The 23,701-nt window shown below is 40.6% G+C and overlaps 1 protein-coding gene across 1 annotated transcript in view; it reads left to right on the top strand.

Moving 5' to 3' along the window:
• Abca13 (ATP binding cassette subfamily A member 13) overlaps positions 1-23,701 on the top strand; it is a 450,643-nt gene that overhangs the window by 190,833 nt on the left and 236,109 nt on the right. The window contains exons 32-35 of the mRNA XM_052199718.1: positions 1,893-2,007; positions 3,311-3,640; positions 6,338-6,407; positions 7,957-8,088. Of these exons, the coding sequence (XP_052055678.1) occupies positions 1,893-2,007; positions 3,311-3,640; positions 6,338-6,407; positions 7,957-8,088 (647 nt within the window). The remainder of the gene's footprint in view (positions 1-1,892; positions 2,008-3,310; positions 3,641-6,337; positions 6,408-7,956; positions 8,089-23,701) is intronic.

Genomic DNA, 23,701 nt, shown 5'->3' on the forward strand with positions numbered 1-23,701 from the left:
GCCAACAGCTCAGAGGGGTTGTTTTATGTTTTTAAGTGATTAGAAACAAAGATTAATTCCCTCTCTTTTATGTTGATTTGTACATTCATTAACAAGTATGTGACTGGTCAAGAGCAAAGACCCAGTCCCTTAAGCTCACATTCTCCTGTGTGAAGAACTAAGACTATCTTGGCTTGCACATGACTAGTGCTGGGCAAGCTAGGACCGAGAAGGAGAAGGAGAAGGAGAAGGGAAGGAGAAGGAGAAGGAGCTTGATTTAGGAGACTACCACAGCAAGAACCCAGCAGACATTTGTATTCAGGGTCACCATCTGTTTTGTTGGTTTGTTTTCTTTTGTTTTGTTTTGTTTTGTTTTGTTTTGTTTTTTGAGACAGGGTTCTTCTCTGTAGTCTTGGCTGGCCTCGAACTCACTGAGATCTGCTTCTGCATCCTCAGTGCTGAGATTAAAGGTGGGTGCCACCACCTCCTGACCAGGATCAACATCTTTAGTAGTCCCTTTGCCTCATGGCTAGACAGTTTCATCTCCGCTGAGGTCTTCTACGCTGTCTCCAGAGGCCTTTCTACTCATGCCCCATTGTCTGTTTCAATGTGTTCTTTATCTGTCTTCTCTTTTGATCTTAAAACTCTTTGCTGTATTCTTTTCTTCATTAACTAAACTTCAGAACTGACTGTGATGTGGACAACTCCCTGCAGCATCTGGCCAGGCTGGGGCTCTGACAGCATCTTCTGAGTCATGAGCACCTTGCCAGCCCTTATCATCAGCCCTTGCACTTTTGGTTTTCCAAGTGTTCTTGTGTTTTCCCTGTCACTCATGTCTATCCTTTATATGTTCTTTTCTCAAGTATTTCTCTATTGATGCCTCACCTTAGCCCGGTCTGAATGGCATTCTTTCTCAAAACTGCAACTTCCTCTCCCAGTGTTTCCTACCACTTGACTTCATAGGACAGGCTTCTGCTTAGTGGCTATTTTATCTCTCCTAACCCACTAGATTGGTGTCCTTAATATCAGGGACTTTTATGTGTAGTTCTTGAAAGTACCACAGATGAAGTGATACTGCTTGTGTGTTAAGCAGGTCTTTGTTAGAATATGATCACTTTGATTGTTTAGAGCTTACCCAGGGGTAGGAAATAGGGCACCTGGCAGTCACCCAGTGGTGCAAATGGAAATGCCCTTATAAAAAGACAGGTGAGGGAGAAGTTGTTAGTTAAGGTATGTAAAAAGTACTCTAACAGTGGTGGAGAGTAAGGAGTTGTTCTGGAAGCTGAAATAAGAGATTAAAGGAATGACCAGAACTTTCAAACAAAGTAGAGATGTCACAAAGGGAGAAAACCTATTTTTGTTGGGTCTGGGACACAACTGTCAACAATGTCCCCATTGTGCTTTACAAATGGAGTCCAGTTAGAGTAGATAGGAAAGTATAGGTTGGGGAAATAGAGTAAGAAACATTAATTTGCAAATTTTAAACATATTTTATAAAGGATTATCTATGATCAATTTTTAGTACTGACTAAAGATACATGATAGCTCCAATTAAGTGTGAAGAATGAGTCAACGGCCTGTTTTATATTTCTGACCTGTTCTGTCTACATCAAGTGAAGGCTTGATCAGGCAATGGGTACCTGAGGCACCTTGAGTCCTGTGTCTCTGGCAAGATACCCTTTGTATATCTGCACACTTGTAATCCAGGATGCCAATTACAGCTGCAGTATCTTAGTTATAAGCTTTTTGAGGTACTGCTTCTGAGGGTGACTTGTAACTTATAGAAAAAGACAGCACCTGAACCTGATAGTGCTATAAACCTTATCATATTTGTGATCCTGAGTCAATGCCTTTGGCTTGCCCCTGACCTTTCTCGATCTTGGATACTGATTAAATTAATTATACCCTGACAGGTTCCTGAACAACGTTGGCTTCTTTTTCCCACTGATTATGATGTTGACTTGGATGGTGTCTGTGGCCAGCATGGTCCGGAAGCTGGTTTATGAGCGAGAGATCCAGATAGAAGAGGTAAATGGCTTGGATATTGCCTGTGGAATCACAGGAGAGGATTTGGAGAGTGGTCCTCTAAGTAGATCACCTGTTCTCTCTCTCTCTCTCTCTCTCTCTCTCTCTCTCTCTCTCTCTCTCTCTCTCTCTCTCTCTCTCTCTCTCCATTCTTCCTTCCCTTTGTGGAACTCCTTCCTAGGCTCTAGCTGAGTCAGAACATTGTTTTCTATTAGAGTCGGAAGGGTTGTCAAAGTGTGATAAATATTTCTTATAGAGACAAACTGCATGAGATTAAAAACAAAGCAACCCTTGATCATTGGTAATATATATTACCAATGATAATATATATATTTTCACTTTGATTTCTGGTTCTGATTCTGCACAAAGAATTCTAATATTTTTTTTTAAATCCCAACATTATTAAAACTTGAAAACATCAAATGCCTGCTTTCAAGAATGAGAGTTTGTAAGAGCATCTGGTGATGTAGGTTTGTAAGGCAGGTGGTGATGGGATGCATGATTTGGTTACTGAGATGGAGAGACTATGTGATCCGTGGTATAGGGACTACTCTACACATCACTTACCTGTTTACAACAATCTACTCAAGTGCGTCTCTGTTCCTTCCCTAAATGGGTTTGATCCCTGAACATAGGGGCATGAAGACAGAGGTGCCAAATGATGGGTGCTCTAACAGACCTTCTGAGTAGCCAGCAAGAGACCATACATCAGAGACCCTTAACTTCCTTTCACATGAAGCCAGACACATTTCCCAAACTATCACCATGTGGTATATGAACAAATGATAGGTTAGTGGAGAAATGAATCTAATTAATTTCTCCAAGATAAGTTTGTAGAATGCACTCTGTAGTCACGTGGAGGCCACCTCAGCCAGGGGCTCACTTCAGTATTTTCCTCCTTCGTCATTCTTTGCCTTTATTAAACAGAGCCTGCACAAAAAAACCAGAGAACAAAAGCTAAGAAATTGACAGCAAATCCACACAAGCAGAAAACATAATGAAACTATGGTCAACCAAGCCGAAGGTCTCAAACATCTGTTCATACCTCTCTCCTCCGTGATTCTTACTGGTGACACTGTTCCATGATTAGCTTCAGGTTTTTCTCCAAGAACATAGAGAATGGTCACAATGTCAGCTCTGTGGGAGAACTACGTAGAAGGGAGTGACTTTCTTAATGCCCTTCCCAGGGCTGGGTTGGCGAGCCAAATGGTTCATTTGTCCACTGGTGTTCTCCTTGTTTGTCACTTCATCTCCCTTTTCTCAAGTGTCCACCATAGGGATAACCCCAAACTCCTTCTTTTCACAGTACATGCGGATGATGGGGCTGCATCCAGCCATCCACTTCCTGTCCTGGTTCTTGGAGAACATGGCTACTCTGGCTCTGAGCAGTGCTGCTCTTGCTGCCATTCTGAAGATGAGTGGCGTCTTCATGCACAGTGATGCCTTCATCATTTTTCTTTACTTGCTGGATTTTGGGGTGTCAGCTGTCATGCTGAGCTACTTCCTAAGTGTGTTCTTCAACCAAGCTAACACAGCAGCACTGTGTACCAGCCTGGGGTACATGATCAGCTTCCTGCCCTACGTGATCCTCTTGGTCCTACATAACCAACTCAGTTTTGCTGTTCAGACTCTTCTGGTGAGTAAGCAGCTCTGTAAAAATGAAGAGGAAACCCAATAGGTGCTCCTAAGTATGGCATATCCGCACTTGCCAGTTTGTCTTGTTCAGAATTATATGGAGCATCTGAGGTCTCTACTCTGTATTCTGCCCACGGATGCAGAACTACAGTGGTGGTTCATTGACTTGCAGTGATATAGTGGCAGGCCATTAAGAATTGTCAGTTTTCTGTAATGGGATCTCTCCGAGGATTCTGGGAAGTCAGCATCCTCCTCTAGGAAACATATAACTTTGGGTTCTCTTTGTTTCATGCATGGAAAGAAATAGATTTCTGAAGTTATTTTGGAAGTTAAAAATAAGCATTTTTCTTGAAGCATCATGAGTTACATCACATTAAGTGGAAAGATCTCTCCGTTAGCAGTGTCAGAATCACCCATCCATTTGAAATGTAGGCTCTGAAAAAGAGTGAGACTGCTTTCAGGTCTGCAGTATAAAATAGGCAGAAGACAGCCACAGATTCTTTCTTGACTGTTGTCTGGCAGGCGCTATGCCTGACACATAGTAGAAAATCAGTCTGTATAGAAAGGGCAAACATATCAATATCAGATCAGGTTCCTTACAGAGCTGGAGTTGGGTCTACCAGTTTGAATCCCCTCTTCCAAATGGACCAGCACATGTCCTGAAACAACAATCTGTTTGGAGGTGTGACAAGAATCACTTTGATAGGAGCTTAGGGACATTTTGAGTCCCTGGATTGCTAAGAAGTGTTTGAAAACCTACAGATGGTTAAAGTGTAGAAAACAGTAGACCATGTGGTGCCCTGTCTCTTGTAGACCTGTCTACAAGGTAACATCTAAGGCTTGAGAAACACTGCGCAAGAGGGATTGGAAATACTGTAAGCAGCAGAGGATCAGGAAGTCTGCTGTGAAATGGTGCCCTGTGTGATAGGGAAGCTGTACCATGAAGATTCAACAATATGGTTGCTTAAACAAGACATGAAAAATGACACTCACAGTTGATGTGAGAAGGATGCTTGGGGAAATCTCACAAGGTGTCACCCTTAGGTGAAAGAGTAATAAGCCATTAATGACTGCTGGGAGAGGGAGAGAAGTTGTCTTTAGTAGGTTATCTGATTCTGAATAGTCAGCGCTAAACAAATACACATATGAGCAACAGGAAATAGACTCAATAAGCTGTGATATATATATTTGTGAACAGGTGTGTGTGTGTGTGTGTGCAACAATTAAATAAGAATTTTAGAGATACTTGGTGGGACATAGGAAGAATTGAAGGGGGAAAGGGTGGGAGGAATTATGTAGATACATTAGTCATATGAAATTCTCAAAAAATACCAGAAAGACTTTTTAGAAAATTCTCTTTTCATCATGGAATTCTTGAATGATGAGTGTGTCACTTATTCCTGGGATAGAGAATGCCTTCTATGCTTATCTAGAGTCTCAGAGCAAATTCATGCATGACAGGTGAATTAATTTCTCCAACTTCAATTAAGTAACAATTCAGTATTGTGTTTGTTGCCTCTCTGCTGCCACTGGGAATTGAATATAGTCCCTGAAAAATAGTTGACAAGTGCTCTACTATTTTACAAACATTTTTCTTTTGAGAAAGAGTTCTCTTAAGTTACCCCAGCTGGCCTTGAACTCAATCTATATCCCATGTAGGTCTTGTAGGATTTGAAGCTGCAATTTTCCTGCCTCAGCTCCCAAGTAGCAGGGATTATAGGTAGGCAACACCAGGCCAGGCTACAACTTTTTCTTTTCTATTGCTTGTTGTTTTTTTTTTTTGTTTTTGTTTTTTTGTTTTTTTGTTTTTTTGTTTGTAGCCACATATACTTAATACAGATATGCATACATAGGATAAATTGTTCTATTCAATTTGTATCTGTTCCCCTGACACATTTTTCATCATCTTGATTAGCTTATATCACACCTGCCGCAACTTGGAAGCAATAGTTTTGTGTTAAAATTAATCAGGTGTTTCTAGAATAATTGATACCAATGGGACCCTTGCTGTCTCCTGCTCATAAACTCCTAAAAGATATAAACATATAAAGAAATAAAGACCGAGTGAACATTCAAATGCTCTCACTTTTGCTTGTATTTCAGTCCTTAAGTCTTAGGCATCTGTCCAAGCAGCATTTGTTTTACACATGCAAAAGCTTTCTGGCTACTTATGACTTCTACCTTAGGCACATTGCATTTAAGTTGTATGATGCTTTTTCAGTGGGTTTCCTTTTTTGACATAGAGCCTCTTCTACTGAACATAAACTAACAGATTCTTTTAATACACTTCCTTTCTAGTGTGGAAGTGTGTAGACATTGCATCACTCTGCTCCTAGAGTGCTCCAAGGCATACATTGAAAAATAAGAAATAGTAAATTGCTCTATTCCATTTCCCACTGTTTTGTGTTTCAACTGTTTTCTGTAATCAGTGCATTGAATTTATGACACCTTGAGTGTTGCAGTGAACAGAAATGATTCATTTTAACATAAAAAACAAGCCAGTGAGCATGGTGTTTAGAGTGCTCTGGCACTCTGCTAATCCCTTCAGGTTCAGATATTTAAGTCATTGCCTGAAGCAATGGTATCCTTAGAACCATTGAATTGGGAAGTGTCTTCTCAGAATTCGGTATTGTGGGGTGTTGGTGGTCATAATCAAACATTAATGGCTGTTTTCCCCTTTCTCCATCAACCATGGCAGTGCTTGCTTTCAACCACAGCCTTTGGACAAGGAGTCTTTTTCATCACATTTCTGGAGGGACAGGAGGAAGGTAAGAGGATGACCTCTTCAGAACGTAGCTTTCTGTCATTCAGAGTTTGGAAACACATAGTTGTCAAGCAATTGAACCAGGAGTAAGTCTTGTTACCAACTGATCAGTTTGGAAAGGGATCCTAGCTTTTGGTTTTGCTGATAGAGACCCTCCCCTTACCTAGTTATTATGGTTCTGAGAACAGTCAAGAATAATCATGTCTCAGCATCTCTTGCTACAGATACCACCCAAGTTTAGTGGTAGATCCAGGCTAGTGCATAGGTCTTGCTATGGTACACATTGAATCTACTGACCTTCCAGATTCTTGCAATAATGTGGTATGCATATACCTTCCGTCTGCTAGACTGTGTTCTATTTGGAGACTTTACCACCTCTCCTACTCATTGTTCCTGGGTCTTATGTCTACTAAAGAAAAGGTCATGACTATTACCTCCCTTTTCTATACATATTATCCCTATATGCTGCTTAAATTCTTTTTATTTTGAAATAAATTCTCTAGCTCAGGTTGGATTTGAACTCTCTGTAGCTAAGCATGACCTTGAACATTGGTCCTCTTGCCAGAATCTCCCAAGTTCTAGGACCATAGGCATATACTACCATATTGGGTTATATAGTGCTTGGTGCTTTGTGTGTTTGAGGCAAGCAAAATTACCAACTGGGATATATCTCCAGCCCCTTAAAATAATTTTAAAATTTATGTTAGTACCTTTTACTTACATTGAGAAGTTTGTCATAAACTTTTAAGTAAGAACATGTGTATTTTAGATGTTCATACTCTTCTGGGGTGTGTTTTGGAATTAAAGAAAAATATAAGTCATAGATAAAACTTAACTTTGGATGTTATTGCAATGGCCAGTTACTCTGCACTGATTTATCCAACTTTTCCAATAAAATATGTTAAAATGTGCTTTGATCTTAACTGTTTTCACCTTCATTTTTTTCCAACTGATCTTTAAAGTTAAAACTGGACCAAGAAGATTGAGAAGAAAATAAATTAAATTAAATTGCAGTTAAATTAATTGATTATTTTGGTCCAAATGATAACAAGTATATAGTGGTTAAAAAATTTTGAAGCTGGTGCCACCATGACTAGAAAGAGGGATAATGTTCTCAACTTAGATTATAATCCAGAAATAAATCACAAACATAAGAAATAATGATTCTTTTCCTCCACAGACCTTCTATATATTATTTAATACATTTTCCACAAGCAGAGTATTATACTACTTAAAGTTTTATTAAGCAAGTCTTGTGTCCGTAAATATAAAATTGATCTTTAGTTGAATCAATAAAAATAGGTACTAATGACTTTTAGACAGTTTTCAGGGAAGTCGGAGCTTGACATGATGCTAATGGTTGCTCATGGGTTCCTCTAAAATCGAGGAGAGATTACACAAGCTAATGATGCCATTGAAAGCTTAGCATTGCTAGTGTCAACTTGCTTTTTGTTTTACATGAGACTTTTCTCAAATTAGTCAATTCCATCATCACACTTATAGTTAAAGAATAAGCTCAAGTTACTCTGTTTTTTTTTTTTTTCCTTTGGCAGGGATCCAGTGGGGTAACATGTACCGAGCTCCAGAACCAGGCGGCATGACATTTGGCTGGGTCTGCTGGATGATTCTGTTTGATTCAATCCTTTATTTTTTGGGTGGATGGTATTTCAGCAACTTGGTCCCTGGTAAGAAATCTTCATTTTCATAAGACAACAAAATGAACTTGAACCCAGTAGACCACATGGCACAACCCTGTTTTCTAAGAACAAGTCTATGAAAGATATGGGCATGAAGAGTGTCCTGGGGTCATGTCAAAAAGTCTGGGGCTTCTGGAGGAAGGTTGGAGAGAAAGTGATGGCTTTGAGGAGAGTATGTGGCAAGAACTTATCTGGGCAGTCAAGTAGGAAGTAGATTTGTAGATTCACGAGGTTGCTAGACAGGGAGATAGATGCTAGGATAGTATGCTAGAAGGGGGTGCACTTTTGAGTCACTTCCTGATCCAAGCTTTTATTTTTTTTAATGAAGCAGACACAACCTGGAGGCAGGCAGGTGACACCCATTATAGGAAGTGAGGGCCAAGACAGGAGTTATTAATTTCACTGGTGATTCAATAGAAATGGAGACATGCAGTTACCATTTTGGTTCAGGCTAAAACTCATAAAAATTACAGTGTAATTTTGAAAAACATTTTTTTTAAACTGACATATGGATGGTATTATATTTTATTGTTGAATTTGCTTGTGACTCTGGCTCTATATTTTCCAGAAGAATTGACCTCTAACCTTTAAAATTAGAAACTACAAATAGAAATTTTAAACATGCACATGAAAATGGAGGGATGGGTGGAAAAATAAATCAAATTTTTACTTGTGAAACCCCACTTAAGAGTTGAGAAACTCGTGGAATTCTTGAAGACTAGCATGCATAAAAGTCATAGGTCACTGAAAAGACGTTTTCATAGGTATGAAAATGGGGCCTCAATAATAGACAGGCAGTATGAACTCACCAGGTAATTTATTTTGGAAAAACTAGGATTGCATGAATTTAGAAAGTAATAAAATGGACCTAAAAGGCCAAAATTGGCAAGAAGCTGGATAAGAAGCAGTTGGATAGTGATGATGCCGACGAATGTAATAAAGATCCTTGTGATAGGGTGTCATGTTCATTTACAGAGTGGGAATGCAGTCATAAGCATAGAGAAAGGAGCAGAGGACTGGAGAGATGGCGCCATGGTTAAGAGTATTTGCTGCTCCCACATTTATGCCAGGCAGGTCACAAGGCCTGTGACTCCAGCCCCAGAGGACCTGACACCCTCCTCTGGTCTCTGTGGTCACTTGCATTCATGTGCACACATTCACATAGACACATGCCTACATATACACACTTCAAAATAAATCCTAAAATATACAAATTATTTTTGTAAAAGAAAGAAACAAGCCAAGCTAGATGTGGTGACAAATGAAAGGAAAACCAACATTCAGGAGGCAGAGGCAATGGATCAGGAGTTCTAGGTTGACCTGAGATACACAGTGAGATAGAGCCTCTTTTTTTTTTTTTTTTTTATCAAAACAAAACAAAACAAAATAAAAAAACAACCCACCAAACAAAAAGGAGTACCTGGAACAGAAGGAGGAATCAACAAAAATAAAGATGAAAATGTGAATGGATTCTGAGGATCTCTGTTGGTGCAGGGCCCTGATCCTTAGAGGAGCCAATATTAGCTGGAACCAAAGGCAATTAAGAAGAGTCCCCAGAAGTCAAGCTGGATGTGGCCAGCAAGTGATCATACACAATTCTAAAGAAGAAACTTGTATTTGGATAAGGAATGTCTGATGTCTTAAACTCCAAGGGGAAAGAAAAGAGTCTTATAACAGCAAAGACTAGTGATATCAGGCTACTCTCTGTAGTGCTGAGATGCGATGACAGTGTTCAAGGACCAAGAATATTCTGACTTCTTTCCCTCTGTCAAAACATGATGTACGAGAATCTTCATGTCTTCATTAAGGGTTTTATTGCTGTGATAAAAATACAATCAAGAGCAACTTGGGGAGGAAAGCATTTATTTCAGCTTACACTTTCAAGTTGCAGTACATCACTGTGGGAAGTCAATGCAAGAACTCAAGCAGGGAAAGATCCTGAAGGCAGGAGCTGACACAGAGGCGAAGAGAGAAATGCTGCTTACTGGTTCTTTTTTTTTTTTTTTTTTTTTTTTTTTTTTTTTTTTTTTTCTTGTGCCTTGCTTTTTTTTTTTTTTTTTGGTCTCTAAATTTTTTTTATTATTATTCGATATAATTTATTTACATTTCAAATGATTTCCCCTTTTCTAGCCCCCCCACTCCCCGAAAGTCCCGCAAACCCCCTTCTCTTCCCCTGTCCTCCCACCCACCCCTTCCCACTTCCCCGCTCTGGTTTTGCTGAATACTGTTTCACTGAGTCTTTCCAGAACCAGGGGCCACTCCTCCTTTCTTCTTATACCTCATTTGATGTGTGGATTATGTTTTGGGTATTCCAGTTTTCTAGGTTAATACCCACTTATTAGTGAGTGCATACCATGGTTCACCTTTTGAGTCTGGGTTACCTCACTTAGTATGATGTTCTCTAGCTCCATCCATTTGCCTAAGAATTTCATGAATTCATTGTTTCTAATGGCTGAATAGTACTCCATTGTGTAGATATACCACATTTTTTGCATCCACTCTTCTGTTGAGGGATACCTGGGTTCTTTCCAGCATCTGGCAATTACAAATAGGGCTGCTATGAACATAGTAGAACATGTATCCTTATTACATGGTGGGGAGTCTTCTGGGTATATGCCCAGGAGTGGTATAGCAGGATCTTCTGGAAGTAAGGTGCCCAGTTTTCGGAGGAACCGCCAGACTGCTTTCCAGAGTGGTTGTACCAATTTGCAACCCCACCAGCAGTGGAGGAGTGTTCCTCTTTCTCCACACCCTCTCCAACACTTGCTGTCTCCTGAATTTGTAATCTTAGCCATTCTGACTGGTGTAAGATGAAATCTTAGGGTTGTTTTGATTTGCATTTCCCTAATGACTAATGAAGTTGAGCATTTTTTAAGATGCTTCTCCGCCATCCGAAGTTCTTCAGGTGAGAATTCTTTGTTTAACTCTGTACCCCATTTTTTAATAGGGTTGTTTGGTTTTCTGGAGTCTAACTTCTTGAGCTCTTTATATATATTGGATATTAGCCCTCTATCTGATGTAGGATTGGTGAAGATCTTTTCCCAATTTGTTGGTTGCCGATTTGTCCTCTTGATGGTGTCCTTTGCCTTACAGAAACTTTGTAATTTTATGAGGTCCCATTTGTCAATTCTTGCTCTTAGAGCATAAGCTATTGGTGTTCTGTTCAGAAACTTTCTCCCTGTACCGATGTCCTCAAGGGTCTTCCCCAGTTTCTTTTCTATTAGCTTCAGAGTGTCTGGCTTTATGTGGAGGTCCTTGATCCATTTGGATTTGAGCTTAGTACAAGGAGACAAGGATGGATCAATTCGCATTCTTCTGGATGCTGACCTCCAGTTGAACCAGCACCATTTGTAGAAAAGGCTATCTTTTTTCCATTGGATGTTTTCAGCCTCTTTGTCGAGGATCAAGTGGCCATAGGTGTGTGGGTTCATTTCTGGATCTTCAATCCTGTTCCATTGATCCTCCTGCCTGTCACTGTACCAATACCATGCAGTTTTTAACACTATTGCTCTGTAGTATTGCTTGAGGTCAGGGATACTGATTCCCCCAGATTTCCTTTTGTTGCTGAGAATAGTTTTAGCTATCCTGGGTTTTTTGTTGTTCCAGGATGAACAACAAAATTTTGATGAATTTGATAATTGCTCTTTCTAACTCTGTGAAGAATTGAGTTGGGATTTTGATGGGTATTGCATTGAATCTGTATAGTGCTTTAGGCAAAATGGCCATTTTAACTATATTGATTCTACTGATCCATGAGCATGGGAGGTTTTCCCATTTTTTGAGGTCTTCTTCCATTTCCTTCTTCAGAGTCTTGAAGTTCTTGTCATACAGATCTTTCACATGTTTGGTAAGAGTCACCCCAAGATACTTTATACTGTTTGTGGCTATTGTGAAGGGGGTCATTTCCCTAATTTCTTTCTCAGCCTGCTTATCCTTTGAGTATAGGAAGGCCACTGATTTGCTTGAGTTGATTTTATAACCTGCCACTTTGCTGAAGTTGTTTATCAGCTGTAGGAGCTCTCTAGTGGAGTTCTTTGGGTCACTTAGGTAGACAATCATGTCGTCTGCAAATAATGATAGTTTGACTTCTTCCTTTCCAATTTGTATCCCTTTGACCTCCTTATGTTGTCGAATTGCCCGAGCTAGTACCTCAAGTACAATATTGAAAAGATAAGGAGAAAGGGGGCAGCCTTGTCTGGTCCCTGATTTCAGTGGGATTGCTTCAAGTTTCTCTCCATTTAGTTTGATGCTGGCTACCGGTTTGCTGTATATTGCTTTTACTATGTTTAGGTATGGGCCTTGAATTCCTGTTCTCTCCAAGACTTTAAGCATGAAGGGATGCTGAATTTTGTCAAATGCTTTTTCAGCATCCAATGAAATGACCATGTGGTTTTGTTCTTCGAGTTTGTTTATGTAGTGGATTGTATTGATGGATTTTCGTATATTGAACCAACCCTGCATTCCCGGGATAAAGCCTACTTGATCATGGTGGATGATCGTTTTGATGTGTTCTTGGATTCGGTTGGCAAGAATTTTATGGAGTATTTTTGCATCGATGTTCATAAGGAAAATTGGTCTGAAGTTCTCTTTCTTTGTTGGATCTTTGTGTGGCTTTGGTATCAGCGTAATTGTCGCTTCATAGAAGGAATTGGGTAGTGTTCCTTCTGTTTCTATTTTGTGGAATAGTTTGAAGAGTATTGGTGTTAACTCTTCTTTGAAGGTCTGGTAGAATTCTGCACTGAAGCCATCTGGTCCTGTACTTTTTTTGGTTGGAAGACTTTCTATGACTCCTTCTATTTCTTTAGGCATTATGGGACTGTTTAGATGGTCTAGTTGGTCCTGATTTAATTTTGGTATTTGGTATCTGTCAAGGAAATTGTCCATTTCCTCCAGATTCTCCAGTTGTGTTGAGTATAGGCTCTTGTAGTAGGATCTGATGATTTTTTGGATTTCCTCAGTTTCCGTTGTTATATCTCCCTTTTCATTTCTAAGTTTGTTAATTTGGATACTTTCTCTGTGCCCTTTGGTCAGTCTGGCTAAGGGTTTATCTATCTTGTTGATTTTCTCAAAGAACCAGCTCCTGGTATTGTTGATTTTTTCTATGGTTCTCTTTGTTTCTACTTGATTGATTTCGGCCCTGAGTTTGATGATTTCCTGCCTTCTACTCCTCCTGTGCGAAATAATTTCTTTTTGTTCTAGGGCTTTCAGGTGTGTCATTAAGCTGGTAATGTATGCTCTCTCCATTTTCTTTTTGGAGGCACTCAGGGCTATGAGTTTTCCTCTTAGCACTGCTTTCATTGTGTCCCATAGATTTGGGTATGTTGTGTTTTCATTTTCATTGTGTTCTAAAAAGTCTTTAATTTCTTTCTTTATTTCTTCCTTGACCAAGGTATCATTGAGTAGAGTATTGTTCAGTTTCCACGTGTATGTGGGTTTTCTCTTGTTTCTGTTGCTATTGAAGACCACTTTTACTCCATAGTGATCAGATAGGAGGCATGGGATTAGTTCTATCTTCTTATATTTGTTGAGGTCTGTCTTGTGACCAATTATATGGTCGATTTTGGAGAAGGTGCTGAGAAAAAGGTATATTCTTTGGTTTTAGGATAGAATGTTCTATATATATCTGTTAAATCTAATTGGTCCAAAGCTTCAATTAGTTTCATTGTGTCCCTGTTTAGTTTCTGTTTTCCTGATCGGTCCATTGAGGAAAGTGCAGTGTTGAAGTCACCCACAATTATTGTGTTAGGTGCAATGTGTGCTTTTAGTTTTAATAAAGTTTCTTTTACGAAAGAGGGTGCCCTTGCATTTGGGGCATAGATGTTCAGGATTGACAGTTCTTCTTTTTGTATTTTTCCTTTGACCAGCAAGAAGTGTCCCTCAGGGTCTCTTTTGATGACTTTGGGTTGAAAGTCAATTTTATCTGATATTAAAATGGCTACTCCAGCTTGTTTCCTGAGACCATTTGCTTGTAAAATTGTCTTCCAGCCTTTTACTCTAAGGTAGTGTTTGTCTTTGACCCTGAGGTGTGTTTCCTGTAAGCAGCAAAATGTAGGGTCCTGTTTACGTATCCATTCAGTTAGTCTGTGTCTTTTTATTGGGGCATTAAGTCCATTGATGTTAAGAGATATTAAGGAATAGTGATTGTTACTTCCTATCATTTTTGACGTTATTTTTTAAATTTGAATGCTTAACTTCTTTTGGGTTTGATGAAAGGTTACTATCTTGCTTTTTCCAGGGTGAAGTTTCCCTCCTTGTATTGGTGTTGTCCTCCTATTATCCTTTTTAGGGCCGGGTTTGTGGATAGATATTGGGTAAACTTGGTTTTGTCATGAAATATCTTAGTTTCTCCATCTATGGTGATTGAGAGTTTTGCTGGATATAGTAGTTTTGGTTGGCATTTGTGTTCTCTTAGAGTCTGCATGAGATCTGCCCAGGACCTTCTAGCCTTCATAGTCTCAGGTGAAAAGTCTGCTGTGATTCTGATAGGTCTTCCTTTATATGTTACTTGGCCTTTTTCTCTTACTGCCTTTAGTATTCTTTCTTTGTTTAGAACATTTGGTGTTTTGATTATTATGTGACGGGAAGTATTTCTGTTCTGGTCCAGTCTGTTTGGAGTTCTGTAGGCTTCTTGTATATTCATGGGCATCTCTCTCTTTAGGTTAGGGAAGTTTTCTTCCATAATTTTATTGAAGATGTTTGCTGGCCCTTTAAGTTGTAAATCTTCACTCTCATCTATGCCTATAATCCTTAGGTTTGGTCTTCTCATTGTGTCCTGGATTTCCTGGATATTTTGGGTTACAAGCTTTTTGCATTTTGCATTTTCTTTAACTGTTGAGTCCATGGTTTCTATGGAATCTTCAGCATCTGAGATTCTTTCTTCTATCTCTTGTATTCTGTTGTTGATATTTGCATCTCTGTCCCCTGATTTCTTCCCAAGGCTTTCTATCTCCAAAGTTGTCTCCCTTTGAGTTTTCTTAGTTGTTTCTAATTCTGATTTTAGATCCTGGATGGTTTTGCTTAGCTCCTTCACTTGCATGTTTGTGTTTTCCTGTAATTCTTTAAGAGATTTTTGAGTTTCGTCTTTCATGACCTCAGCCTGTTGACCAAAGTTCTCCTGTATTTCTTTAAGAGCTTTTTGTGTTTCGTCTTTCATGACCTCAGCCTGTTGACCAAAGTTCTCCTGTATTTCTTTAAGTGTTTTTTGCATTTCCTCCTTATTGGCTTTTGTATTCTCCTGGATTTCTTTCAATGATTTTTGTGTTTCCCTTGCAAGGGCTTCTAACTTTTGATCCATTTTCTCCTGAATTTCTTTATGTATGTCCTTCATGTGTTCCTGTACCAGCATCATGACCAGTGATTTTAAATCCAAATCTTGTTTTACTGGTGTGATGGGGTATCCAGGACATGTTGGTAGAGGAGAATTGGGTTCAGATGTTGCCATATTGCCTTGATTTCTGTTAGTGACGTTCCTGCGTTTGCCTTTTGCCATCTAGTTCTCAGTGGTGTTAGTTTATCTTGTCAGTGCTGGACTCACCAGTGCAAGCTGCCCCTTCCCAGTTGGCCTCTGGTGCACAGCTTACCTCCTGCACTGCTTGTAGACAGTGTGCTGCTGCCCAGGCTGTTCCGATCCCAAAGCAGGCACCCGAAGGCTCCCGCTGGGGCCCGCTGGATTCACTGGAGCACACTGACTTCTCTCAGCTGGCCGCCCGGAAGCCCAGCTAGCCACTTGCAGGACTTGGAGATGTAATGCTGCCGCCCAGACTGATCTGGATCTCAGTCTGTCCGATCCCTGGAGTACGGAACCAAGATGGATGCACCTCTCCTGACTGGTGGGAGGCCGAGTTCTCTGCTTACTGGTTCTTTCTCATGGCTTGTTCAGGACCCAAAACTATTAGCCCAGAGATGGCATTATCCACTAAGGCCAGGGTCTTCCCACATGAGTCATTAAGAAAATGCCACAGAGGCCTGCTTATATGCCAATCTTTTTTTTTTATTCGATATAATTTATTTACATTTCAAATGATTTCCCTTTTCTAGCCCCCCCCCCCACTCCCCGAAAGTCCTGTAAGCCCCCTTCTCTTCCCACCCACTCCTTCCCACTTCCCCGTTCCTGTTTTGCCGAATACTGTTTCACTGAGTCTTTCCAGAACCAGGGGCCACTCCTCCTTTCTTCTTGTACCTCATTTGATGTGTGGATTATGTTTTGGGTATTCCAGTTTTCTAGGTTAATATCCACTTATTAGTGAGTGCATACCATGATTCACCTTTTGAGTCTGGGTTACCTCACTTAGTATGATATTCTCTAGCTCCATCCATTTGCCTAAGAATTTCATGAATTCATTGTTTCTAATGGCTGAATAGTACTCCATTGTGTAGATATACCACATTTTTTGCATCCACTCTTCTGTTGAGGGATACCTGGGTTCTTTCCAGCATCTGGCAATTATAAATAGGGCTGCTATGAACATAGTAGAACATGTATCCTTATTACATGGTGGGGAGTCTTTTGGGTATATGCCCAGGAGTGGTATAGCAGGATCTTCTGGAAGTGAGGTGCCCAGTTTTCGGAGGAACCGCCAGACTGCTTTCCAGAGTGGTTGTACCAATTTGCAACCCCACCAGCAGTGGAGGAGTGTTCCTCTTTCTCCACACCCTCTCCAACACCTGCTGTCTCCTGAATTTTTAATCTTAGCCATTCTGACTGGTGTAAGATGAAATCTTAGGGTTGTTTTGATTTGCATTTCCCTGACGACTAATGAAGTTGAGCATTTTTTAAGATGCTTCTCCGCCATCTGAAGTTCTTCAGGTGAGAATTCTTTGTTTAACTCTGTACCCCATTTTTTAATAGGGTTGTTTGGTTTTCTGGAGTCTAACTTCTTGAGTTCTTTATATATATTGGATATTAGCCCTCTATCTGATGTAAGATTGGTGAAGATCTTTTCCCAATTTGTTGGTTGCCGATTTGTCCTCTTGATGGTGTCCTTTGCCTTACAGAAACTTTGTGATTTTATGAGGTCCCATTTGTCAATTCTTGCTCTTAGAGCATAAGCTATTGGTGTTCTGTTCAGAAACTTTCTCCCTGTACCAATGTCCTCAAGGGTCTTCTCCAGTTTCTTTTCTATTAGCTTCAGAGTGTCTGGCTTTATGTGGAGGTCCTTGATCCATTTGGATTTGAGCTTAGTACAAGGAGACAAGGATGGATCAATTCGCATTCTTCTGGATGCTGACCTCCAGTTGAACCAGCACCATTTGTTGAAAAGGCTATCTTTTTTCCATTAGATGTTTTCAGCCTCTTTGTCGAGGATCAAGTGCCCATAGGTGTGTGGGTTCATTTCTGGATCTTCAATCCTGTTCCATTGATCCTCCTGCCTGTCACTGTACCAATACCATGCAGTTTTTAACACTATTGCTCTGTAGTATTGCCTGAGGTCAGGGATACTGATTCCCCCAGAATTTCTTTTGTTGCTGAGAATAGTTTTAGCTATCCTGGGTTTTTTGTTGTTCCAGATGAATTTGATAATTGCTCTTTCTAACTCTGTGAAGAATTGAGTTGGGATTTTGATGGGTATTGCATTGAATCTGTATAGTGCTTTAGGCAAAATGGCCATTTTAACTATATTGATTCTACTGATCCATGAGCATGGGAGGTTTTCCCATTTTTTGAGGTCTTCTTCCATTTCCTTCTTCAGAGTCTTGAAGTTCTTGTCATACAGATCTTTCACATGTTTGGTAGAAGTCACCCCAAGATACTTTGTACTATTTGTGGCTATTGTGAAGGGGGTCATTTCCCTAATTTCTTTCTCAGCCTGCTTATCCTTTGAGTATAGGAGGGCCACTGATTTGCTTGAGTTGATTTTATAACCTACCACTTTGCTGATGTTGATTATCAGCTGTAGGAGCTCTCTAGTGGAGTTCTTTGGGTCACTTAGGTAGACGATCATGTCGTCTGCAAATAATGATAGTTTGACTTCTTCCATTCCAATTTGTATCCCTTTGACCTCCTTATGTTGTCGAATTGCCCGAGCTAGTACCTCAAGTACAATATTGAAAAGATAAGGAGAAAGGGGGCAGCCCTGTCTGGTCCCTGATTTCAGTGGGATTGCTTCAAGTTTCTCTCCATTTAGTTTGATGCTGGCTACCGGTTTGCTGTATATTGCTTTTACTATGTTTAGGTATGGGCCTTGAATTCCTGTTCTCTCCAAGACTTTAAGCATGAAAGGATGCTGAATTTTGTCAAATGCTTTTTCAGCATCCAATGAAATGACCATGTGGTTTTGTTCTTTGAGGTTGTTTATGTAGTGGATTGTATTGATGGATTTCCTTATATTGAACCAACCCTGCATTCCCGGGATAAAGCCTACTTGATCATGGTGGATGATCGTTTTGATGTGTTCTTGGATTCGGTTGGCAAGAATTTTATTGAGTATTTTTGCATCGATGTTCATAAGGGAAATTGGTCTGAAGTTCTCTTTCTTTGTTGGATCTTTTTGTGGCTTTGGTATCAGCGTAATTGTGGCTTCGTAGAAGGAATTGGGTAGTGTTCCTTCTGTTTGTATTTTGTGGAATAGTTTGAAGTGTATTGGTGTTAACTCTTCTTTGAAGGTCTGGTAGAATTCTGCACTGAAGCCATCTGGTCCTGTGCTTTTTTTGGTTGGAAGTCTTTCTATGACTCCTTCTATTTCTTTAGGCATTATGGGACTGTTTAGATGGTCTAGTTGGTCCTGATTTAATTTTGGTATTTGGTATCTGTCAAGGAAATTGTCCATTTCCTCCAGATTCTCCAGTTGTGTTGAGTATAGGCTCTTGTAGTAGGATCTGATGATTTTTTGGATTTCCTCAGTTTCCGTTGTTATATCTCCCTTTTCATTTCTAAGTTTATTAATTTGGATACTTTCTCTGTGCCCTTTGGTCAGTCTGGCTAAGGGTTTATCTATCTTGTTGATTTTCTCAAAGAACCAGCTCCTGGTTTTGTTGATTTTTTGTATGGTTCTCTTTGTTTCTACTTGATTGATTTCGGCCCTGAGTTTGATGATTTCCTGCCTTCTACTCCTCCTGTGCGAAATAATTTCTTTTTGTTCTAGGGCTTTCAGGTGTGTCATTAAGCTGGTAATGTATGCTCTCTCCATTTTCTTTTTGGAGGCACTCAGGGCTATGAGTTTTCCTCTTAGCACTGCTTTCATTGTGTCCCATAGATTTGGGTATGTTGTGTTTTCATTTTCATTGTGTTCTAAAAAGTCTTTAATTTCTTTCTTTATTTCTTCCTTGACCAAGGTATCATTGAGTAGAGTATTGTTCAGTTTCCACGTGTATGTGGGTTTTCTCTTGTTTCTGTTGCTATTGAAGACCACTTTTACTCCATAGTGATCAGATAGGAGGCATGGGATTAGTTCTATCTTCTTATATTTGTTGAGGTCTGTCTTGTGACCAATTATATGGTCGATTTTGGAGAAGGTACCATGAGGTGCTGAGAAAAAGGTATATTCTTTGGTTTTAGGATAGAATGTTCTATATATATCTGTTAAATCTAATTGGTCCAAAGCTTCAATTAGTTTCATTGTGTCCCTGTTTAGTTTCTGTTTTCCTGATCGGTCCATTGAGGAAAGTGCAGTGTTGAAGTCACCCACAATTATTGTGTTAGGTGCAATGTGTGCTTTTAGTTTTAATAAAGTTTCTTTTACGAAAGAGGGTGCCCTTGCATTTGGGGCATAGATGTTCAGGATTGACAGTTCTTCTTTTTGTATTTTTCCTTTGACCAGCAAGAAGTGTCCCTCAGGGTCTCTTTTGATGACTTTGGGTTGAAAGTCAATTTTATCTGATATTAAAATGGCTACTCCAGCTTGTTTCCTGAGACCATTTGCTTGTAAAATTGTCTTCCAGCCTTTTACTCTAAGGTAGTGTTTGTCTTTGACCCTGAGGTGTGTTTCCTGTAAGCAGCAAAATGTAGGGTCCTGTTTACGTATCCATTCAGTTAGTCTGTGTCTTTTTATTGGGGCATTAAGTCCATTGATGTTAAGAGATATTAAGGAATAGTGATTGTTACTTCCTATCATTTTTGACGTTATTTTTTAAATTTGAATGTTTAACTTCTTTTGGGTTTGATGAAAGGTTACTATCTTGCTTTTTCCAGGGTGAAGTTTCCCTCCTTGTATTGGTGTTGTCCTCCTATTATCCTTTTTAGGGCTGGGTTTGTGGATAGATATTGGGTGAACTTGGTTTTGTCATGAAATATCTTAGTTTCTCCATCTATGGTGATTGAGAGTTTTGCTGGATATAGTAGTTTTGGTTGGCATTTGTGTTCTCTTAGAGTCTGCATGAGATCTGCCCAGGACCTTCTAGCCTTCATAGTCTCAGGTGAAAAGTCTGCTGTGATTCTGATAGGTCTTCCTTTATATGTTACTTGGCCTTTTTCTCTTACTGCCTTTAGTATTCTTTTTTGTTTAGAACATTTGGTGTTTTGATTATTATGTGACAGGAAGTATTTCTGTTCTGGTCCAGTCTGTCTGGAGTTCTGTAGGCTTCTTGTATATTCATGGGCATCTCTCTCTTTAGGTTAGGGAAGTTTTCTTCCATAATTTTATTGAAGATATTTGCTGGCCCTTTAAGTTGTAAATCTTCACTCTCATCTATGCCTATAATCCTTAGGTTTGGTCTTCTCATTGTGTCCTGGATTTCCTGGATATTTTGAGTTACAAAAGCTCAAGCTTTTTGCATTTTGCATTTTCTTTAACTGTTGAGTCCATGGTTTCTATGGAATCTTCAGCATCTGAGATTCTTTCTTCTATCTCTTGTATTCTGTTGTTGATATTTGCATCTCTGTCCCCTGATTTCTTCCCAAGGCTTTCTATCTCCAAAGTTGTCTCCCTTTGAGTTTTCTTAGTTGTTTCTACTTCTGATTTTAGATGCTGGATGGTTTTGCTTAGCTCCTTCACTTGCTTGTTTGTGCTTTCCTGTAATTCTTTAAGAGATTTTTGTGTTTCGTCTTTCATGACCTCAGCCTGTTGACCAAAGTTCTCCTGTATTTCTTTAAGAGCTTTTTGTGTTTCGTCTTTCATGACCTCAGCCTGTTGACCAAAGTTCTCCTGTATTTCTTTAAGTGTTTTTTGCATTTCCTCCTTGTTGGCTTTTGTATTCTCCTGGATTTCTTTCAATGATTTTTGTGTTTCCCTTGCAAGGGCTTCTAACTTTTGATCCATTTTCTCCTGAATTTCTTTAAGTATGTCCTTCATGTGTTCCTGTACCAGCATCATGACCAGTGATTTTAAATCCAAATCTTGTTTTACTGGTGTGATGGGGTATCCAGGACATGTTGGTAGAGGAGAATTGGGTTCAGATGTTGCCATATTGCCTTGATTTCTGTTAGTGACGTTCCTGCGTTTGCCTTTTGCCATCTAGTTCTCATTGGTGTTAGTTTGTCTTGTCAGTGCTGGACTCACCAGTGCAAGCTGCCCCTTCCCAGTTGGCCTCTGGTGCACAGCTTACCTCCTGCACTGCTTGTAGACAGGGTGCTGCCTCCCAGGCTGTTCAGATCCCAAAGCAGGCCCCCGAAGGTTCCCGCTGGGGCCCTTGGATTCACTGGAGCACACTGACTTCTCCCAGCTGGCCGCCCGGAAGCCCAGCTAGCCACTTGCAGGACTTGGAGATGTGGTGCTGCTGCCCAGGCTGATCTGGATCCGGAAGCAGAGAGAGTAGAGCTGAGGGCTTCCGCCTGAGGCCTTGCCCCAGATTGTGTCTGTGGACCAGATGGAGCCCGTGTGCACCCCAGGGAGTGCCGATGGTGTATGCTGCTGTGACCTTCCCTGTGTTCCGCTCACTCTGCTGGGCAGCCGACCCACCAGCCGGGCTGGCGCACACAAGGTTAGCCTGGCCGCCCAGTCCCTGAGTCCAGGCAAAAGCCTGGGAGGCCAAGGTCTGAGCAAAGTTCCCCTAGCGCTATGACTGTTAATTGGGTCCACCAGGTGACTAGGATGGCGGGCGTGCGCGCCCGCGCTCCCTGAAAGCTCTGGGAGAATCTGCTGGGCTAACAACCTCCTGGGCGGGTTGACTCACAGATGGCCCACCAAGCCGCCCAGTTCTTGGGGTCAGTCCTGTGCCTTTTGGGGCCTAGACCCCCGCTTTGTTAGCCTCAGGCTATGCCTGTTACAGGTCTGCCTGCCAGAGCTCTCTGTCGTCCTGCAGGCAAAATGTCGGCGGTGCGCACGCAGGCCTGGGCAAAAAACCTCCTGGCTGGGTTGGCACCCTGATGGCCCCCCGACCAGCCCAGGGCCTGGGTGCAGGCCAACGCCCGTCAGGCTCAGACCACCGCGGTGTTGGCCTCGGATTATGTTTGTGTACCTCAGTCTGTCCGATCCCTGGAGTCCGGAACCAAGATGGATGCACCTCTCCTGACTGGTGGGAGGCCGAGTTCTGAAGTCTTATATGCCAATCTTAATGGATGAATTTCCTCACTTGTGACCCTTCCTTCCTTCCTTCCTTCCTTCCTTCCTTCCTTCCTTCCTTCCTTCCTTCCTTTCTTTCTTTCTTTCTTTCTTTCTTTCTTTCTTTCTTTCTTTCTTTCTTTCTTTCTTTCTTTCTTTCTTTCTTTCTTTCTTTCTTTCTTTCTTTCTTTTGTATATTTAAACTATTTTTCAATCTTAATTTCAGTATTTTTATTTAAGTTTCAGATAAAGAAATACTTTTTTATTATACCTCTTAATTTTAACGAGTACATTTGAATGTTTGGCAGATCAACAAATCAACACATATAAAAAGGAACATCAACTTTCCCTTTTTTACAATTTTTTATTCGATATATTTTTTATTTACATTTCGAGTGATTTCCCCTTTCCTGGCTCCTCACTCCCTGAAAGTCCCATAAGCCCTCTTTCCATCCCCTGTTCCCCCATCCACCCCTTTCCAATTCCCTGTTCTGGTATTTCCCTACACTGCTGCACTGAGCCTTTCCAGAACCAGGGGTCACTCCTCCATTCTTCTTGGACATCATTTAATATGTGGATTATGTCTTGGGTATTCCAAGTTTTTAGGCTAATTAGGGACCAGACAAGTCACCTGCAGCCTTTCTAGAGCAACTCATGGAGGCATTCCGTCAGTATACATCCTATGATCCCAGCAGTAAGGGGTACAAAGCTACTCTGACTATGGCTTTTATAGACTAGACTAGTAGAGATATCAGGAAAAAGCTTCAGAGGCTAGAGGATAAGTCATTGAGGGATTTAATATAGGTTGCTGAAAAAGTCTACCATTAACAAAGAGACAGAGGAGAAGAAGGAGCAAAGAAAGGGAAAGGAAGAGGACTAAAGGGAGATGAAAAAAAAAGCATCAGGAAAGGAGTTTATAGAGAATCTTGGCTATAATAGTTAGGGAAAGCATAGAAGAGAAAATCCAACCAAAGAGAGACAGAAAGCCCCTTGAAAAGGACCAGTGTGCATATTACAAGGAGGAGGGCCACTGGGCCCAAGAGTGCCCCAACAAATGGAAGGTGGGGGCGTGAAATCCCAGGTCTTGGGAAAAGTGCCCTAAAATGGTGAAGGTGTTAGCCATGGGTGAAGACAGTGATTAGGGGAGATTGAGAGTGGAGGGGAAACCCACTCAATTCTTGGTGGAT

This window comes from Apodemus sylvaticus, chromosome 11 (assembly GCF_947179515.1).
Source record: "Apodemus sylvaticus chromosome 11, mApoSyl1.1, whole genome shotgun sequence".
In the NCBI taxonomy this organism is placed as follows: domain Eukaryota; kingdom Metazoa; phylum Chordata; class Mammalia; order Rodentia; family Muridae; genus Apodemus; species Apodemus sylvaticus.